Source organism: Symphalangus syndactylus, chromosome 11 (genome assembly GCF_028878055.3).
Source record: "Symphalangus syndactylus isolate Jambi chromosome 11, NHGRI_mSymSyn1-v2.1_pri, whole genome shotgun sequence".
Lineage (NCBI taxonomy): Eukaryota > Metazoa > Chordata > Mammalia > Primates > Hylobatidae > Symphalangus > Symphalangus syndactylus.
The window spans coordinates 123,757,045-123,777,985 of NC_072433.2; the positions used below are offsets into that span (position 1 = coordinate 123,757,045).

The window sequence follows — 20,941 nt, forward strand, 5'->3', positions numbered from 1 at the left end:
GGAAGATTTTAGAGATGGAATCAAAAGAGATTGATGCCGGGTGCGGTGGCTCAGTCTTGTAATCCCAGCGCTTTGGGAGGCCGAGGCGGGCGGATCACGAGGTCAGGAGATCGAGACCACGGTGAAACCCCGTCTCTACTAAAATACAAAAAAAAATTAGCCGAGCGTGGTGGCTGGTGCCTGTAGTCCCAGCTACTCGGAGAGGCTGAGGCAGGAGAATGGCGTGAACCCAGGAGGCAAAGCTTGCAGTGAGCCGAGATCGCGCCACTGCACTCCAGCCTGGGCGACAGAGCAAGAGATTGATGATGGAACAATGGGCAAAAGAGGAAGGGTTGGAGGAGACAAAAAATGGAACGGTAGTGGCATTGGGAGGTCCAAGAGTGGATGGTATCACAGAAGCGAAGACAGGAAAGTGAGCCAGAAGTGAGGGAGGAGCAGGATCCTCTGCAACAGGGCAGTCTAGTCTTAGCAGAGAGGAGGTTGCTAGATTTATTGATTGAGAAGCCACTGCTCTCCAGGCAGCTTTGAGAGGTTCTGGATGGTGATAGAATGGAATTCATTCAGCTGATGACGAGAAGTTCATTTGGGGCAGGGAAGGAGACTGAATGGAGATGAATATTTCAAAACTATAGACCATAAATGGGAAGAGAGAGGCTAGTGCAACCTGCCTAGGTCAAGTGAATATCCTTTTTTTCTCTTTCCAGCCCTTGTCTTTTTTACCCTGTTCTCTGCATTTCTTTCCTTCTGTTCTGATTTTTCCTTACCTGATGGTCGGAAAGATCGGATTGAGCTGACGCGCAGCAAGAATGAGGCAGTGGAGAGGAAAATGTCACCGCCTAATGGGTTCTCCTTTCCTGCTGGCTGGACAGAGCTGATTTATCAAGACAGGGGTACTGCAAATAGAGAAAGTTTAATCCACACAGAGCCAGCCGTATGGGAAACCGGAGTTTTGTTACTCAAATCAATCTCCCTGAAAATTCAGGGATCGGAGTCTTTAAGGAGAAATGTGGTGGATAGGGAGCCAGTGAGTGATTCGGCAGTGCTGATTGTCTCAGGGGTCCATGTGAAGAGATCACCAAACAGGGTTTGTGTGAACAGCAAGGCTGTTTATTTCACCTGGGTGCAGGTGGGCGGAGTCCCAAAAAGGAGTCAGCAAAGGGTGATGGGATTAGCATTAGTTCTTACAGGTTTTGGGATAGGCGGTAGAGTTAGGAACAGTGTTTTGTGGGCAGGGGGTGGATCTCACAAAGTACATTCTGAGGGGTGGAGAGAATTATAAAGAACCTTCTTAAGGGTGGGGGAGATTACAAAGTACATTGATCAGTTAGGGTGGGACAGAAACAAATCACAATGGTGGGATGTCATCAGTTAAGGCTACTTTCACTTCTCTTGTGGATCTTCAGTTGCTTCAGGCCATCTGGATGTATACATGCAGGTCACTGGGGATATGATGGCTTAGCTTGGGCTCAGAGGCCTGACACTGATTGGATGGCTTGAAGATGAAATCACAGGGAATTGAAGGTGCCCTCCCATGCTGACTCAGTTCCTGGGTGGGGGCTACAGGACTAGTTGGCAGGTCCAGGTGGGGCCACCCTGTTGTCAGAAATGCAAAAATCTGGCTCGTGCAATGGCGTACCCCTGTAATCCCAGTACTTTGGGAGGCTGAGGTTGTCAGGCCTCTGAGCCCAAGCTGAGCCATCATAACCCCTGTGACCTGCACATATACATCCAGATGGCCTGAAAGAACTGAAGAACCACAAAAGTGAAATAGCCAGTTCTTGCCTTAACTGATGACATTCCATCAGTGTGATTTGTTCCTGCCCCACCCTAACTGATCAGTTGACCTTGTGACATTCCTTCTCCTGGACATTGATTCTCGGGAGCTCCCCCACTGAGCACCTTGTGACCCCCGCCCCTGCCTGAAGAGAAAATCCCCTTTAACTGTAATTTTCCACTACCCACCCAAATCCTATAAAACTGCCCCACCCCAATTTCCCTTTGCTGACTCCTTTTTCAGATTCACTCTGACTGCACCCAGTTGATTAAAAAGCTTTATTGCTCACACAAAGCCTGCTTGGTGGTCTCTTGACATGGACACGTGTAACAGAGGTGGGCAGATCACTTGAGGTCAGGAGTTCAAGACCAGTCTGGCCATTGTGGTGAAACCCTGCATCTACTAAAAATACAAAAATTAGCTGGGCATGGTGGCATGCACCTGTAATCCCAGCTACTTGGGAGGTTGAGGCATGAGAATCACTTCAGCCTGGGAGGTGGAGATTGCAGTGAGCCAGTTGTGCCACTGCACTCCAGCCTGCAATGCAGAGTGAAACTGTCTGAAAAAAATAAATAAATAAAAGAAATGCAGAAGTCTGAAAAGACATCTCAAAAGCCAATCTTAGGTTCTACAACAGTGATGTTATCTGCAGGAATAATTGAGAAAGTTGCAAATCTTGTGACCTCTGGAATAATGGCTGGTAATTATTTAAAACTGAAGTCTCTCTTATCGTAACGTGGTGGCCTTTCATTCATTTTACAGGAACAGCTTAGTTTTGGGGGAAAAGCTGTTATTTAAACTATAAACGAAATTTCTCCCAAAGTTAGCTTGGCCTATGCCCAGGAGTGACCAAAGACAACTAACCATTTACCAGAAACGGGTCCCAATCCAGACCCCAAGAGAGAGTTCTTGGATCTTGGGCAAGAAAGAATTGGGGGGGAGTCCATAAAATTAAAGTAACTTTATTAAGAAAGTAAAGGAATAAAAGAATGGCTCCTCCATAGGCAGAGCAGCAACTTTGGCTGTTGGACTGAGGATATCTATAGTTAATTATTGATTAGCTATAATATATTATATTTTAATAAAATATATAAATTATAATACAATATAATATATGTAATATATATTATATATAACTATAAACAAGGGGTAGATTACTCATGGATTTTCAAGGAAAGGGGTAGGCACTTCCTGGAAGTGAGGGTTCCTCCCCTTTTTAGACCATATAGGGTAACTTCTTGATGTTGCCATGGCATGTGTCCGCTGTCATGGTGCTGGTGGGGATGTCTCTTAGCATGCTAATGGATTCATATTAGGGTATAATGAGTAGTAAGGGTGACCAAAGGTCGTTGCCATCTTTGTTTTGGTGGGTTTTGGCTGGCTTCTTTACTGCAAACTGTTTTATCAGCAAGGTTTTTATGACCTGTATCTTGTGCTGACCTCCTATCTTATCTTGTAACTTAGAATGCCTAACCTCCGGGGAATGCAGCCCAGTAGGTCTCAATCTTATTTTACCGAGCCGTTATTCAAAATGGAGTCGCTCTGGTTTAAATGCTTCTGAGAAACCTGTGAGACTAAGGACATGATGGAGTCTGTTAGGTTAGATTTAATTTCCTCAGTTGTTATTTCACAAAGGGGGTTTCAGAAAGATAGAAAATGCTAGAAAGAGACGGGGTAGTCAGTGGTAGGGATCCTGAGGAGTTAAAAAAGGGAAGGAGCTGGTCCCTTTGCAGTAGGAAGTCCCACCTGAGTCCACTCTTGCCAGAAAGCCTGGCTCTGTCATGAGGAATGTTGGCTCATTATCACTCTCATTTATGACAACCCCCGCCCCCACCACTACCACCTTAACTACTGAGGGGATGTCCTCTGGCCCAGAAGGAATACATTGGCTCCAGTTGAAGGGGTTGCTGGTTCGTAAATACCATCCCCACAGTCGGCAGACACAGAGAATGCCATGGGGCCACTCATCAGAAAGGTGGAGGGGCTTTATCTGTGGGTAAATGAGAGTCATGGACACCTGCACGCTGCCCTCCGTTGGAATCTCAGGCTCTAAACAAGGAGGACAACCTTTTCTGCCCTTCATCACCTCTCACAGATGAGAATCCACCCAAGAAGAAGAAAAAAAATCAGCCCCTTAAAATGCTGACTAGTAACATCAGTTTTTGGAAGGATATTATTTTTGTTTCCATTCTGTCTTTATAGTTTGAACTTTTCCTTTTGATAGTCTGTAAATATTCATCATCTCAGAGCCTTTTGAATTGCAATGGCTTTTAGTCAAAACTGAGCAAAATGTGCCATTTGAATAATAAAAACCTCATTAAAGTGAGGCAAAAGCAATTCTTTTCCTTTTGTACAAGCCAATTAAGTGTCTTTACAATTAAAACAAAGTCAAGCACTTTATAGTTTCATATTCCATAAGCCTGTTTTTAATTAATAGAGGTGACAAGTTTTAGGTACAGGATACATATTTTGCCTCTGGTGTTGTGCAATTAACATTAATGAAGAGTATTAAAATTTGGTGAGACAGGAAAGGGTTTGCCCAGGTCCTCTGTGGTTTCTTGCCTCCAGGCCTAAGTCTTTGGTAGCAAGCTCCTTGGTTTGCTGAGGTTTGCGTTTTCTTGAGAAAATGTACAGGGAAGGATAAAGGTAACTAGAATAGATATTGTTGTTACTGAGAAGTATGAAGTTAAAATTCCCAATGACCAGGCCTGTCTTAAAGATAGGTAAACACTGCAGAAACTGTCTTTGAGGAATTTAATTTTGTCTTGTGGATGAAAGTGAAGGATAAATAGACAAAGGAGATAACAATTACCTAACCTGGCAGGCCAGCAAGATACTGGGGCTTTACTCCTCACAACCATGGGAGCAGTATATTGAGTTTACAGGGGAGAACACAGGTTCACAGGGGTGAACTAACTGGCCATGAGTCAGGTAAGGAAAGTAACATGGCTGAGCTCCAGTTTCTCTAAGAACTTGGCTCTGTCTATTCCAGGGAGCTTATGTAAGACAGAAGGTATTGTGCAGTAGCCTTGAAGTCAGGTGACCCTTTTTATGTGTGTGTGTGTGTGTATTTGCTTCTTTATATTAGCTATTTTTTCTTTTTGAGACAGGATGTTGCTCTTCCTCAGTTACCCAGGCTGGAGAACAGTGGGATGATTACAGCTCACTGCAGCCACAACCTTCCAGGTTCAAGAGATCCTCCCACCTCAGCTTCCCAAGTAGCCAAGACTGCAGGTGCTTGCCACTGGCAATTTTTTTTTTTCTTTTTAGTTGTGAGTTTTTAATTTTTTGTAGACATGAGGTCTTGCTATGTTGTCCAGGTTGGTCTTGAACCCCTGAGCCCAAAAGATGCTCCTGTCTTGGCCTCCCAACGTGCTGAGATTACAGGCATGAGCCACCATACCTGGACTATGTTAGGTATTTCTGATAGTTCATTTCTGTCTGTAAACGGCAATCATAATATATGTCACCTGCGGTTCCTAAAAAGCTCTTAAAAAGTGCCTAACCCATAGTTTGTACTCAAAAAAGGAAAGAATTAACAGCCCTGGAAAAGTGAGCGAAATATTTCAGATGCAACCTGAAAGGAGCTCAAATGTTAGTCTCTCTTCACTTTGCCCATCTTTCCCTCTTCCCCGCAAGGTTTTTAGCAATGGTCCTGTGTTACTACAATGTATGAATTATCCCTGCTACAAATTAGTAGATTCTGCTTTGATTTGAAGCAGAGTCTAATGAGTGTTACACGTAGGCTTGGTGCTACAAAGCATTTGTGCCTATCTCTTCAGAGAGTAGCTGGGCTATTGAGGGACTGTGTATTGACAACTGTAGTGGGCACCGTATGTGGAAAACGGGTGTTCTCAAATAAATACAGCTGACCCCAACCACAGCATGACTTTTCAGGTTTTAGGTAGGGGATGGGTGGGAAAACAGATGAGGCAACAGAATGAATTATTCCTTAATGAGATCCAGATTACCCAGTGATAATAAGATTTGGATGAATACTTTAAACAACAACAGTGATTAAATACGTTTTTCTAGTTAAAAGATTAATCATTGCTTTCCAGCAAGCGCTTAAAGAATTAATACCAGCCAGGGGCCGGGCGCGGTGGCTCACGCTTGTAATCCCAGCACTTTGGGAGGCCGAGGCAGGCGGATCACAAGGTCAGGAGATCGAGACCACGGTGAAACCCCGTCTCTACTAAAAATACAAAAAATTAGCTGGGCGTGGTGGCGGGGGCCTGTAGTCCCAGCTACTCGGAGAGGCTGAGGCAGGAGAATGGCATGAACCCGGGAGGCGGAGCTTGCAGTGAGCCGAGATTGCACCACTGCACTCCAGCCTGGGCGACAGAGCGAGACTCCGTCTCAAAAAAAAAAAAAAAAAAAAGAATTAATACCAGCCAGGAACGGTGGCTCACGCCTGTAATCCCAACACTTTGGGAGGCCGAGGTGGGTGGATCACGAGGTCAGGAGATCAAGACCATCCTGGCTAACGTGGTGAAACCCCGTCTCTACTTAAAATACAAAAACAAGATTAGTGGGGCGTGGTGGCGGGCACCTGTAGGCCCAGCCACTTGGGAGGCTGAGGCAGGAAAATGAGGTGAACCCGGGAGGCGGAGCTTGCAGTGAGCCAAGATTGCGCCACTGCACTCCAGCCTGGGCAGGCAACAGAGTGAGACTCTGTCTCAAAAAAAAAAAAAAAAAAAAATTAATACCAATTTTCCACAAACTCATTTTAAAAAAACAGGAGGAAACACTTTCCAACCAACTCTATGAAGCCACTATTACTCTGACAACAGAACCAGACAAAGATATCACAAGAAAAGGAAACTTGAGATCACTTTCACTTAGGAATAGAGATGCAACAAATTTGTACAAAATGCTAGCAAGCCAAATGCAGCCACATATACAAAGAATTGTACATTATGACTAAGTGAAATTTATCCAAAGAATTCACGGTTGGTTTTATACTAAAAAATCAGTCAATATAATATACCATAATAGTAGAATAAAAGATCCTCTCAATACGTACGTAAAAACACGTTGTAAAAAGGTCTAGCACTATTTCGTGATGAAAACTTTTAGTAAACTTGGAGCAAAGTGGCATTTTCTCAACTCAATAAAGGGCATCTGCAAAAAACCCACAAATGACATCATACTTAATGCTCAAAGATGGAGTACCATTCCCTTAAGATCAAGAAATGAGACAAGGATATTCACTCTCATCACTTTAATATTGTACTAGAAATCCTAGCTAGATCAATTGAGCAAAAAAGAAGAAAAGATGAAAAAAAAGATCCAGAGTGAAAAGAAGTAAACCTATCTTTATTTGCAAATGAAATCACCTTATCTGTAGAAAATCCTAGAAGTGTACTAAAAAAATATTTAACAAGTTCAGCCAGGATAAAAGTAGGATAAAAGTTTAATATGCATAAGTCAATTGTATTTCTATATACTAGCAATGAAGGCATCCCATGTTCATGGAGCAGAAGATTTAATATTGTATAGCTGACCAAACTCTCCAAATTATCTACAAATTTAGTGCAATCTCTATTAAAATTTCAGTTGACTTTTTTGCAGAAATTGAAAAGCTGATCCTACGTTTTGTATATGAATGCAAAGGAACCTGAATAACCAAAACAAGCTTGAAAAAGAAGAGGATTGGAGGGCTTCCATTTCTCAATTTCAAAACTTTCTATAAATCCTCAGTAATAAAGACAGTGTCGTATCGGCATAAGAATAGATCTATAGATAATAAAATCGCCTTGAGAGTCCAGAAATGAATCCATGTATATTCTGAATTGATTTTCAGCAAGGATGCCAAGACAATTCAAAATAGTCTTTTCAACAATGATGCTAGAACCAACTGGTATCCCCATGCAAAAGCATGAGGTTAGATCACACTTGCATAAACTACACAGAAAAAAATAGCAAAAAAAAAAGGGGGGGGATCAGAGACTTAAATGTAAGAGCTAAAACTATACAACTCTTAGAAGCAAACATAGGAGTATATTTTTGTGATGTTGGCTTAGACAATGATTTCTTAGATACAACCCCGACAGCACAAGTGACAAAAGAAAAATATCCAGAATGATCCAGAATGAAAAGTGTTTGTGCTGCAAATGATACCATCAAGAAAGTGTACAGATGACCTACAGAATGGGGGAAATACTTAGAAATTAAATATCAAATAAGGGATTTGTATCTAGAATAAAGAACTTTTACAATTCAATAATAAAAACTCAGTGAAAAAATGAGCATAAAATCTAAATAGATATTCCTCCAAATATGATACACGAATTGCCAGTGAATACATAAAAGATGTTCAACGTCATTAGTCATTAGGGAAATGCAGATGAAAGCCACAATGAGATTCCACTTCTTATTAGGATGGCTAAAATAAGAAAGTCAGATAACAAATACTTACAAAGACATGGAGAGATGAAAGTTCAAATACAGTCCTGGTGGAAATGTAAAATTGTATGGCCACACTGGGAACAGTTTGGCCATTCTTCAAAAAGTTAAACATTGAGTTACCATATGACCCACCAATCCCAGTCCTAGATGTATCCTCAAGAGAAATGAAAACATGCATTTCCATAGCATCTTACAAATGAATGTACATAGTAGTGATATTCCTAATAGCCAATAAATAGAAACAATCCAAATATCCATCATGGGTGAATAGATAAAGAAAGGATGGTATATTCATATAATGGAATATTATTTGCCCATTAAAAAGAAATGAATTACTGATATATGCTACAATATGGATGAACCCTGCAAACATCATGCCAAGGGACAGAAGCCAGTCACAAAAGACTATGTATTGTATGGTTCCATTTAGTATATAAAATGTCCGAACTAGGCGAATCTATAGGACAGAAAGTACACTGATGGTGTTTTGGGGATAAAAGTGTAGGTGGGTAGTGGGTGGCTAGTGATTGCTAATGGTTTTTTTTTTTTTTTTTTTTGAGTTAAAAAAGTGCTATAAAATTAGAATGTAGTTATGGTTGTACAATTATTTGAGTATACTAAAACAGTTGTACAGTGTACATAGGTAGATTTTATGGTATGTGCCTTATATTTCAGTAAAGTTCTTTAATAAATTAGTTTATGCTTATGGTAGAAAAGTTGGAAAATACCAAAAACCATAAACAGGAAATAGGAAAAAAAGTAATCCTGACTGTATATCTGGAAATCTTTTGGTGGGGTATGGGGTATGAATCACACATATTAAATTTAATTTCCTGCCTTTTCAATTAAATTGAGAAAGTTGGGGAACCTCTGGCTTAATCATTATTTATCCACTGCTCTGTTATTGGATGTTAGATTGCTTCTAGTTCATATATAATTTTATAATTTTAGTTGATGTGTCATTATGGATTCTTGGGCATAAACTTGTATACGAATTTTGAATATTACGAAATAATCTTGGAAGCTATATTAGTTTTCTAAAGGTATTACAACAAATTACCACAGATTGAGTGCCTCGAAACAACAGAATTTTAGTCTCTTACAGTTTCAGAGACCAAACATGTGAAATCAAGTGGTCTGCAGCGCGGGCTCCTTCTGGAGGCTCGAAGGAGCATCTCTGTTCCATGCCTTTCTCCTAGCTTCTCATGACTGCCAGCCGTCTTTGGAATTTCTTGGCTTTTATCTAAGTCACTCTAATCTCTGTCTTTCCATCTCCTTCTCTGTGGGTGTTCCTTCTCCCCTTTTCTTTTGTAAGGATAGTCCTGTCATTGGATTTAAGGCCCACCTTAATCCGAGAGGATCTTATTTCAAGATGTGGGAGTTGCCGGGCTCGGTGGCTCACGCTCGTAATCCCAGCACTTTGGGAGGCCGAGGTGGACGGATCACGAGATCAGGAGATCGAGACCACGGTGAAACCCCGTCTCTACTAAAAATGCAAAAAAATTAGCCGGGTGTGGTGGCGGGCGCCTGTAGTCCCAGCTACTCGGAGAGGCTGAGGCAGGAGAATGTCGTGAACCCGGGAGGCAGAGCTTGCAGTGAGCCGAGATTGCACCACTGCACTCCAGACTGGGCGACAGAGCGAGACTCCGTCTCACGGGAAAAAAAAAAAAAAAAAGATGTGGGAGTTAATCACACTTACAAAGACCCTTTTTCCAAATAAGGTCACATTCACAGATCCCTACCATTCAACCCACTGTGGAAGCAATGGGGCGGGCAGGTACCATTCAACTGACAGATTCCTACCATTCAATCCACTATAAGGCAGTGGCATATCAAAAGGATGGGAGGTAGCTACAGGAATGGTCTGCCCCAGGTGCAGGTAAAGTGGGGAAGCATTTTGTATAGAATGGAAAAACAGTAAAGCTGGCTAAAACTTGATCTGCTTTTTACGATCATGTGCTGATAATTCTAAATATTATCAATGATAAAACACTTCTCACTAGTGGTATTAACTGCGCCATTTCTGCTGCCCCTGCTACGTACATGGTTTACTGCTTGGAAACAGGATTACTTGGTGAAATAATGTGAATCTTTCAATTCTTTTTTTTTTTTTTGAGATGGAGTCTTGCTCTGTCACCCAGGCTGGAGTGCAGTGGCACAATCTTGGCTCACTGCAAGCTCTGCCTCCCGGGTTCACGCCATTCTCCTGCCTCAGCCTCTCCAAGTAGCTGGGACTACAGGCGCCTGCCACCACGCCCGGCTAATTTTTTGTATTTTTTTTTTAGTAGAGACGGGGTTTCATCGTGGTCTCGATCTCCTGACCTCGTGATCCACCCGCCTCGGCCTCCCAAAGTGCTGGGATTACAAGCGTGAGCCGCCGCGCCGTGTCGAACCTTTCCATTCTCATGATACATGTTTTCAAGTTAATATCCAGGGTGCAGGAGTATATATTCCCACCAAACTTTATACAAGATGATACAAACATAATAGTATGAATAAATATGCTAATTTGATAGAAAATATTTTAATATTTACTACTAGTGTAGTTGGACGTGTTGAGTATTGCACTGGTTATTTGTAATCTAGCTTTATAAAATTTCTCATGTCTGTCATTGTTTCTGTTAGACTGTTACGAAGATACGTGTTTGTCTCATAGATTTGTAAGAGCTCTTTGTATGGTAAAAATATGGGGCCTCTGTATGATTGCATATATTAGTCACTTTTGTTTCACTTTTTTAGAAAGCAGAATATTTTAATTTCTGTAAAGATTTTTATGTTTCCCTTTACTGCGTGCCAATGTTTGTTTTTTAAAACCTTGTAACTCTTAGGCTGCGATGTGAAAAGTGTCTTTCTTTTTTTTGATTTGGAAACAGAGTCTTGCTCTGATGCATGCAGGGATATGATTATAGCTCAATGCAGCCTCGAACTCCTGGGCTCAAGTAATCCTCCTATCTTAACCTTCCAAGTAGCTGCGACTACAGGCACACACCACCACACCTAGCTCACTTTCTGGTGGTGGTTGTTGAGATGGGGTCTTGCTGTGTTGCTCAGGCTGGTTTTGAATACTGAGCTCAAGCAGTTATCCTGCCTCAGCCTCCCAAAGTGCTGGAATTTCAGAGGTGAGTCACTGTGCCCAGCCATATATATAATTATTATTATTTTAAGATGGAGTCTGTCTCTGTTGCCCAGGCTGGAGTGCAGTGGCATGATGTCGGCTCACTACAACCTCCGCCTCCTGGGTTGAAGTGATTCTCCTGCCTTAGCCTCCCAAGTAGCTGAGATTACAGGTATGTGCCACCACGCTGGGCTAATTTTTGTATTTTGTATTTTTAGTAGAGACAAGGTTTCACCATGTTGGTCAGGCTGGCCTCGTACTCTGACCTGGTGATTTGCCCACCTTAGCCTCCCAAAGCGCTGAGATTACAGGCGTGAGCCACCGCGCCCACCATTATTTTTATATATCTTTTATAACCTTTCTAACTGTCTGTCTCTTTCTCTGTTTCTGTGTGTGTCTCTGTCTGATCATATAATACATTAAATTTTATTTTATAACAGAGTGTTTTATAAGGTCAGTAGATTTGTTTATCATTTTTAATGGCTGCATAGTGTTCTGTCATATGGATATATTCTAAATGTAATAATTCCTCAATGATATATTTAGTTTACTTCTAATTTGCTGCTTTAGCTTTTCAGAAACACTGTGGATAGCCTTGTATATATTTTGTTGTACAAGTGTTATTGGTACACTATCATTTTTCACAAGTATACAATTGCTTTCTGAGAATTTAGCTTTTTAATTCACATGAAAGGCTTACTTTTATTGTTAACAATTTTACTATGTTTGTGAGGCCTAGGCAGGAGAATTGTTGAGACCAGGAACTCAAGACCACCCTGGGTAACATAGGGGGAGCGCGTCTCTACAAAATTAAAAAAAAAAGAAATAAAATAACCATGCATGGTGGTGTGTCCCTGTATCCCAGTTACTCGGGAGGCTAAGGTGGAAGCATCGGAGCGTCTCAGCCTGGGAATTTGAGACTGCAGTGTTATGACCACACCACTGCACTCCAGCCTGAACGACAGAGCAAGATCTTGCAAAAAAAAAAAAAAAAAAAAAAAAGTAAACATATACAAAATAAGAGAGAATATTATGACAAGTTTCTACTTACCTATTTCTAGGCTTCTTTATAAAATGTTCATTTACTCTGATCTCTGCAAGAAATTCTGTATCCTTAAACAACATGTGCCATTCTCTTCAGACCGAGCATTTACCCCCTTGCTATGTTTAGCACCTACCAAGTGCTGGGTCCTGTGTCAGTTGTTTTGTTTTCTTTTTCTTTTTTCCTTTTTCTTTTTTTGAGATAGAGTCTTGCACTGTTGGTCAGGCTGGAGTGCACTGGCGTGATCTCAGCTCACTGCAACCTCTGCCTCCCGGGTTCAAGCAATTCTTTGGCCTCAGCCTCCTGAGTAGCTGGGATTACAGACATACACCACCACACCCGGCTAATTTTTTTTGTATTTTGATAGAGATGGGGTTTTACCATGTTGGTCAGGCTGGTCTCAAACTGCTGACCTCAAATGATCCACCTGACTTGGCCTCCCAAAGTGCTGGGATTACAGGCGTGAGCCCCTGCGCCCGGCCCTGTGTCAGCCTTTTTAACAGCGTAATTTCTCCTTTATTACTCATAACTATTTTAAGGGCTATTTGGATTTACAGACAAAGCGATACTTGGATGAATTAAGAAAGACAGAATTAATCAGGTGGTTGAACCTGAGTTCCAACTAGGGTGACAACTCTTTCCGGATTGCCTGCCGCTGTCCTGGTTTTCACCCTGAACGTTCTGTATCCTAATAAGCCACCCATCCTCAGCAATGGAGGACAGTTGCCCACTCAAAGCCTTGTGACATTCTAGGGTATCCTATTTCCAAATGGCGGGAATCTAGAAGACGGAGAAAGAATTTTTCATTCCTGAAGGAGCATGGATTGTCCTTGGTTGTAGTGTTCATGTCCACATCACGTGGAATATTTTATTTTTCAGGCCTCTTCATGTGCTTGTGTGCAACGCAGCAACTTTTGCTCTACCGTGGAGTCTCACCAAAGATGGCCTCGAGACCACCTTTCAAGTGAACCATCTGGGGCACTTCTACCTTGTCCAGCTCCTCCAGGATGTTTTGTGCCGCTCAGCTCCTGCCCGTGTCATTGTGGTCTCGTCAGAGTCCCATCGGTGGGTTTGAATTGCATATTTGTTCACTTATCCCCTTTCTCATACCAGCTAATATTCCCCCAAGGCTCTCATTCTGAAAATAATTTTCATTAGTCCTACTTGAGACATGTGGGTGGACTCAGCTTGGCTCACTTAATTTTTCCAGGTCTTTTTTGTTTGCCTGTGATTGTGGGGGACTGTTTAGAAGGACTGTCTAGAGCAACGAAGATTGTTTTTACGACTATACTTCAAGCTCCTCATTGATTTTGGTTAGAGATAGAATAATAATTGATAAAATCTGAATGGCATGACCTTTATTGATTGGTAATTGAACAACTTCAACATCTTAGTAAGAAGAATGTGCAGTTATTCTAGCAGGAGAAACAATGCAATTAAAGCCTGCGAGATGAAATCCAATTGTTTTATAATGAGAAATTAGGGAATTCGATGCAGACATTAGCTGTGTAATTGTGGAAAGGGAAGTACTGTAGTTAGAGCATATTAGAAATCTGGCCATGCCTCTTTTGGTTAAAATTTCAATTAAAATATCAGATGGCACTTTTTTCCTATTGCCATTAGGAGAATATTGAATTGACTGAAAAAGACATTTGAAAATTTCATCGTATTTTCAGCATATTTGTTTCTAGAGTTGGATAAACAACTATTTGTCTAGAGAGAAATACTCCTAAAAGACAAAGGCCTTGCTGGGTGAGGCTGGATTTAATACGTGTTAGGGAGATTTCTCTTTCACATTTGCTTGGTGTGTGTTTGGTGGGGGGAGCTTACACTCTTAGCAGAGTAGCTAGAAAAAAAAAAATAACGTGCAAGGGGCCTATTTTTTCCTCCTCGTTCTCCGTCTTAAGTCCTGAAATGTTTTAGTGACCCAGAATGAAGCTTATTTTTTTAATCATACTTCCATAAAATGTAACCCTTGGGACTTGGAAGAGAGAGACCAGCCAAGGGTTAGCTTGAACCCTTTATCACTCCCAAACACAGGGGCTTATGGTGTAAGTGACACACTGCAGATAGATTTACTTTTGCCATTTTAAATTTATGATGGCTGAAATGAAAGGTAAATGCCAATAATAATCCTCCCCCGTGTTAAAAGACGTGAAACATCTAGTAATTAGGTGGTAACAAAATCTGGACAGCCTTATCTTTGCAAATCACACCAGGTTTGTGAAGGAAAGTGGAGTGGCCCTGTTAGGGGGCGAAGGAGGCTACTGTGGGGGCAGGCAGCAGAGAGAGCTCCAGAAATAAATCTGCCAGCCCCAGTCATCTACCAGATGTGGAGGGCACCACGGGATATGTTTAAATGAGCTGGTATTTAATGGGAGATTATGTTGAATTGTCAGCTGCTCACTCTCCTTTGTAAATCTGTATCTCAAATGGTATTTCGTGTGACGTCTTTGTTCTTTCCTTAACTACAGTGTAATTCATGCCTACTTCAGAGATGTGAATCTTAGCATCATTTAGAAGATTAGTTTGAAAGGAAGGGACTTGGGCTCTTGGATTAGACGTATGTTAGTTTATAGGGAGGCCTTCCTGAAATATGTTGTCAGGCTCGCCCCTGTCTGATGGTTGGCACTGGTTTTATGCTTTCCAATTATTCTTTGCACATTATTATTATTATTTGAGATGGAGTCTTGCTCTGTCGCCAGGCTGCAGTGCAGTGGCGTGATCTCAGCTCGCCTCAACCTCAGACTTCCAGGTTTAAGCGATTCTACTGCCTCAGCCTGCCAAGTAGCTGGGACCACACGCACCCGCCACGATGCCCGGCTAATTTTTGTGTTTTTAGTAGAGATGGGGGTTTCACCACATTGGCCAGGATGGTCTCGATCTCTTGACCTTGTGATGTGCCCGCCTTGGCTTCCCAAAGTGCTGTGATTACAGGTGTGAGCCACCATGCCCGGCCTCTTTGCACGTTATTTAAGGGTGTTTTAACAAAATGGCAATTTCCCCAGGCTGGCTTGTGTATGACCTTCGCATTGCATCCTTTGGCTCCCATGAGCCAGCGTGGTGACTTGGTGCAGAGGCGGAATGTGAAGACACTTGCTCACTACCCAAGAACTCAGGGCACTAAACCATGCTGTAAAATGCAAGTGCTGATATCTAATTACCTCCATCAACCTTGGCAGAATCTCTTCTTTGGAGTCGAGACCCCCTGTTAGGGGAAAAAATAAAGTCCTATGTTTACAGAAAATATTATACTAGACTGCCCCAAGGCAAAATACTTACTAGCCTTCCTGTGTCTTCACTGTGTTTTAGTTACTCATCTGGAATCTGAGCAATGGAATTGAACTTCTGCATACCTAAAATACATCCTGGTGAAATGAGAAGTTGACTTCCTTGCTGTGAAAAAATTTCAGATAACAATTAAAGTAGAATGAGGCCGGGCGCGGTGGCTCACGCTTGTAATCCCAGCACTTTGGGAGGCCGAGGTGGGCGGATCACGAGGTCAGGAGATCGAGACCACGGTGAAACCCCGTCTCTACTAAAAATACAAAAAATTAGCCGGGCGTGGTGGCGGGCGCCTGTAGTCCCAGCTACTCGGAGAGGCTGAGGCAGGAGAATGGCGTGAACCCGGGAGGTGGAGCTTGCAGTGAGCCGAGATTGCGCCACTGCACTCCAGCCTGGGCGACAGAGCGAAACTCCGTCTCAAAAAAAAAAATAAATAAATAAAAATAAAGTAGAATGAAAAGAGCAGAGTGCTGGTTGAACAACCCTCCATGGCTGCAGCTGCATGGAGTGCCAAATCGCCCTTCCCCACACCACACACGAAATCACACCATCACACCATCACACACACACACACACACACACACGTAGTTTCTCAGCTTCTGTGTAGATAGAATCCAGCCTAATTCTTTTAGGCGGGAATTTTAAAAATCCTCAATGAAATTGGGCTTGGTATCACATGCCTGTAATCCCATCTAGTAAGAGGCTGAGGTGGTAGGATGGCTTGAGCCCAGGAGTTTGAAGTTGCAGTAAGCTTTGATCCTGCCACTGCATTCCACCCTGGGTGACTGAGTGAGACTCCATCTCTAAAATAAAAATTAAAAATTATTAGTTTAAAAAATGCAGTATAGGCCAGGCACAGTGGCTCACGCCTGTAATCCCAGCACTCAAGAGTTCGAGATCAGCCTGGCCAGCATGACAAAACCCCGTCTCTACTAAAAATACAAAAATTAGCCAGGTGTGGTGGTGCACGCCTATAATCTCAGCTTTTTGGGAGGCTGAGGCAGGAGAATTGCTTGAACCTGGAGATTGCAGTGAGTGGAGATTGCACCAGTGCACTCCAGCCTGGGTGACAGAGCAAGACCCTGTCTCAGAAACAACAAAAACCCAAAAAGCAAAACCCCCACAGTATATATAGAAATACAAGATTCGGGGGTGGTGGGTGCCCTACAAAGCAAGTGTTACTGTCCACGGAGCAAATGTCAATCTTTTAATGTACTAGTAAGGGAAAATTCTATTAAGACATAATTGTTTGGCTTCGTCATTTTGTCAACTTGAAAATAGAGTCAGCAGCATCTGAAGAGTTGTTTTACTACCTCTGGAGCTGAGAGGTGAACATCGTCGTTTTTCAGGAAGCCTTTTTTTTGGCTCAGAGAGATCAGAAGCTGGCCCACCCTTGCCACTTCCTGGAGGACTGTCAGTGCTAGCTAATGAGACTGTAAAAGTGGACTATCTACCCAGGAGGCAGTGGGGAAGGAAATCAGGGGTCAACCTTATAGCAAAGACCTGTTTGCAGAGAGAGTGCCTGATATGTAGCAGCTGGTACTTCTCCATCTTGAAACTGTCCTTCCTGGTTGTCTAATTTCTTTTTTTTTTTGAGACGGAGTCTTGTTCTGTCACCCAGGCTAGAGTGCAGTGGCGCGATCTCGCCTCACTGCAAGCTCTGCCTCCCAGGTTCATGCCATTCTCCTGCCTCAGCCTCCCGAGCAGCTGGGACTACAGGCGCCCGCCACTACGCCTGGCTGATTTTTTGTACTTTTAGTAGAGATGGTGTTTCACCGTGTTAGCCAGGATGGTCTTGATCTCCTGACTTTGTGATCCGCCCGCCTCGGCCTCCCAAAGTGCTGGGATTATAGGCTTGAGCCACTGCACCTGGCCGGTTCTAATTTCTCATCATGGGATTTTTTTTGACTCGCTTCTAGATTCGGGATCAAGAAGAAATGACTTTCTCCTCTTAGACATTTAATTTACTTAGTGTTCCCTAGTCATGAGGTACTTCTGTGTTATCCTTAAATACCTAAGCAGGGACCTTATTCTTAACAGTAGAAAATCACTGTGTATGATGATAGCATATACCTGTAATACCAGTTACTCAGGAAGCTGAGGCAGGAGGATCCCTTGAGCTCAGAAGTTGAGATTAGCATGGGCAACAAAGCAAGACCTTGTCTCTAAAAAAATAAGCAAAAACCAAAAGCCGTGAACGTGAGGAAGTTCCACATGTAAACATTAATGGAAAACATAGAAGAGTTGAACCTAGTGGTAAATTTTACCTTTAGAGCAAGACTTGAAACAAGGGAAACTGAAATTCTCATCATGGGATTTGTGTTCCTTTGTTTTTTTTTATTAAGGACTTGGTCGTTGGATTGGAATTCCAAACCCATGACCAAACTTTAATCGTGTAATTCTGTATTGAGTCCTTACTATGTGTCAGGCACTGTAGTAAGCAACACTCAAGAGTCTTACAGTCCACTTCCCAAGAATTCACAGTCTAGTTTTGGAATCAGGTGATCAACTGACTTACAGTCTGGTGTGGTGATGACGGAGGAACAATGTACAGATAGAACAGAAAGATGACACAGTGAGCCTTTTCACCGATCTTGGAAGGCCACTAATGTCACTGAACACTAGGAATGGTGTCATGGCCTGGGTCCTGAAGAGTGGATACTTAATGTCCATGGAGACATGTAGTTTATCTGCCTTGCATAGCTTCTTTCATTCTCTCCGTGACTTCCATCCAAAAAATCACTGCGATATCCAGCTGTGGAAGAGTTCATTATGGAGAGCTTCCTGGAAGAAGTAGTCCCTGAACAGGGTCGGGCTAAACAAATATGCCCGGAAGCAGTTGACGAAAGATGAGAGAGGGAATGGGTGGTGCTATATTTATTCCATACCTTTTAGATACTCTCTAAATCCTTGTCCCTGTTTTCTGTGCCATGTAGGTAGAGTTTTCAAGTCATGTCCCATACCTTGGATCATTGGATTCTCAACTCAGTAGCACCTTTGTGTGATATCTGTTCTGTAATACCTTATTATGTTGAAACAAAGTTAGCAAGTAACATAACTTAAATGCACAAATATATTTTCAATTCGATATGATAGCTTTACTGTAAGAAAAAATAACTGAAACAAAATGGTGTGTGTTTCAACATGTAAATGCTTGGGCCGGGCTACAGGAAAGATGGGACTTACGTATCCATAGATTAATCACCTTTAACGGACTCTTCAAAAAAAAGCACACCATTACCTGGTGTGTGGTATTGCAGACTCCAGCACCACCAACCTTGAGTGAAGCCTTACTGTATTAGTCTGTTCTCGTGCTGCTAAGAAAGACATACCCGAGACTGGGTAATTTATAAAGGAAACAGGTTTAATGGGCTCACAGTTCCACATGGCTGGAGAGACCTCACAATCATGGCAGAAGATGAAGGAAGAGCAAGGGGGTGTCTTACATGACATCAGGCAAGAGAGCATGTGCAGAGGAATTCCCATTTATAAAACCATCAGATCACGTGAGACTTACTCACTACTACGAGAACAGTATGGGAGGAACCGCCCCTGTGATTCACTTATCTCCACATGGCTCTGCCCTTGACACATGGGGGTTATTACAATTCAAGGTGAGATTTGGTTGGGGACACAGCCAAACCATATCAGTCACCCCCCAAAAATCGCACAAAATCTGAAAGTGCCTTCATTCATTCTACATGTGAATAGTTGTTGCACTACCCACCTGGAAATTCAGTGGATCCACAGGCTTTTCATCTGCACGAGTATGCATTGGGGCAGTCTTCACTGAGCAAGACATCATCTGCATTGCAAGACATCTACCATCCCTGCTACCATCACCAGCAATCATCATGACAACCAGAAGAAGGCCTTCATATATTTTCAAATTTTCCGCTGAGTTCCACTGCCTTAGACAATTAAGCTTGGAAGTCAGACTCTTCCTGTGGTTTGGGTACTTGAAAACAGGCAGCCAACAATTCGTTTCAAGGTCTCGTTTCTGTATCCTTGATGACATTTATGGCCATCAGCTTTGTTGATGACTTTAGAGCAGCTATGTCATTTAACACTAGAAATTGCGTGTCACTGAATCCTGTGGAAGGTATATTTCATTTCCATTAAAACATGAATTTCATCTGCCCTTGCCATGCTTTTCTTGGTCTTAGCCCAACGTGAGCTGCTGATATTAAGGAACAATAGGATGATTCCATAATTTTCATTTTACCTTTTGCTTTTTGTTTTCCATAGCAGTTTTCTAGAGCATTCCCATTATGCTTCCTCATTACCTGGTGCCCAGAATGAGCTTATAGAAGCAGAATATGAGGGGTCCTTTGACAAAGATGAGACCATTTAGAAAATTCCTTTTGTTTGTTGTGATCCATTTTGTAAGGGAAGTCACTACATGGTTGTTATTTAAGAGAAAGAGACAAAGGGAAAGAAACAAACAGCTGGTGTTTAACGACTCCGTCAGACCCAATTATAAAACATCAACTAGTTACGTTGATTTGTGTACATCCATGCCATGGGTATACTTAAAAACATTAGACTGTGCCAGAACTCATCTTGGCTTTGTTTACATTTATCTTTTAAACGTATAAGACTATTGATAGTACCTCACCAAGGTTATAACCCCTTTATAATCATTAATTTTTAATCTAGAAAATAGTCTTAGAGGCAACAAGACTCATCTATAATTTCTTGGATGCTCAAATGAAAATACACAGGACTCAAGCATTAGCTAAAATAATCCAGGAAAGCCCTGTCAAAGGTTAGGAATGTGATATCTTTCTGTTTCCAAAAGCAGCAGCCCTTTATTCAAGATGCTTTTCTGTTTAATTTAATTATCTTTGAACTTCCTGTTGAAGGTTTTGAAAAATATATGTTAGAGCATGGGGAAAGAGTTCAGTATGTCAGGACTGATACATTTATGAGTGTGGGTGTTTATTGAAGTCTCTCTTTGGAGCCACTCCTTTTTTTTTTTTTTTAATTTTTAAATTTTAAATTCTTACTTTTAGAGATGGGGGTCTCACTCTGTTGCCCACGCTAGAGGTGAGTGGCACAATCATAGCTCACTGCAACCTCAACCTCCCAGGCTGAAGCGATCCTCCTGCCTCAGCCTCCCAAGTAGCTGGGACCACAGGCATGTGCTACCATACTCAACTAATTGTTTATTTTTTTGTAGACATGGTGTCTCCCTATGTTGCCTAGGCTGGTCTTGAACTCCTATGCTCAAGCAATCCTCCCACCTCAGCTTCCTAAAGTGCTGGGATTATAGGCATGAGCCACAAGACATGACCTGTGTTTATATTGTTAA

General features: G+C 42.2%; 1 protein-coding gene across 8 annotated transcripts in view; it reads left to right on the plus strand.

The window, feature by feature from the left end:
- The window catches only part of WWOX (WW domain containing oxidoreductase), a 1,124,776-nt gene that overhangs the window by 318,564 nt on the left and 785,271 nt on the right, over positions 1-20,941 (plus strand). For all 8 annotated transcript variants that reach the window (XM_055299642.2, XM_055299646.2, XM_055299643.2 and 5 more), the window contains exon 7: positions 13,222-13,407. In XM_055299642.2, the coding sequence (XP_055155617.1) occupies positions 13,222-13,407 (186 nt within the window). The remainder of the gene's footprint in view (positions 1-13,221; positions 13,408-20,941) is intronic.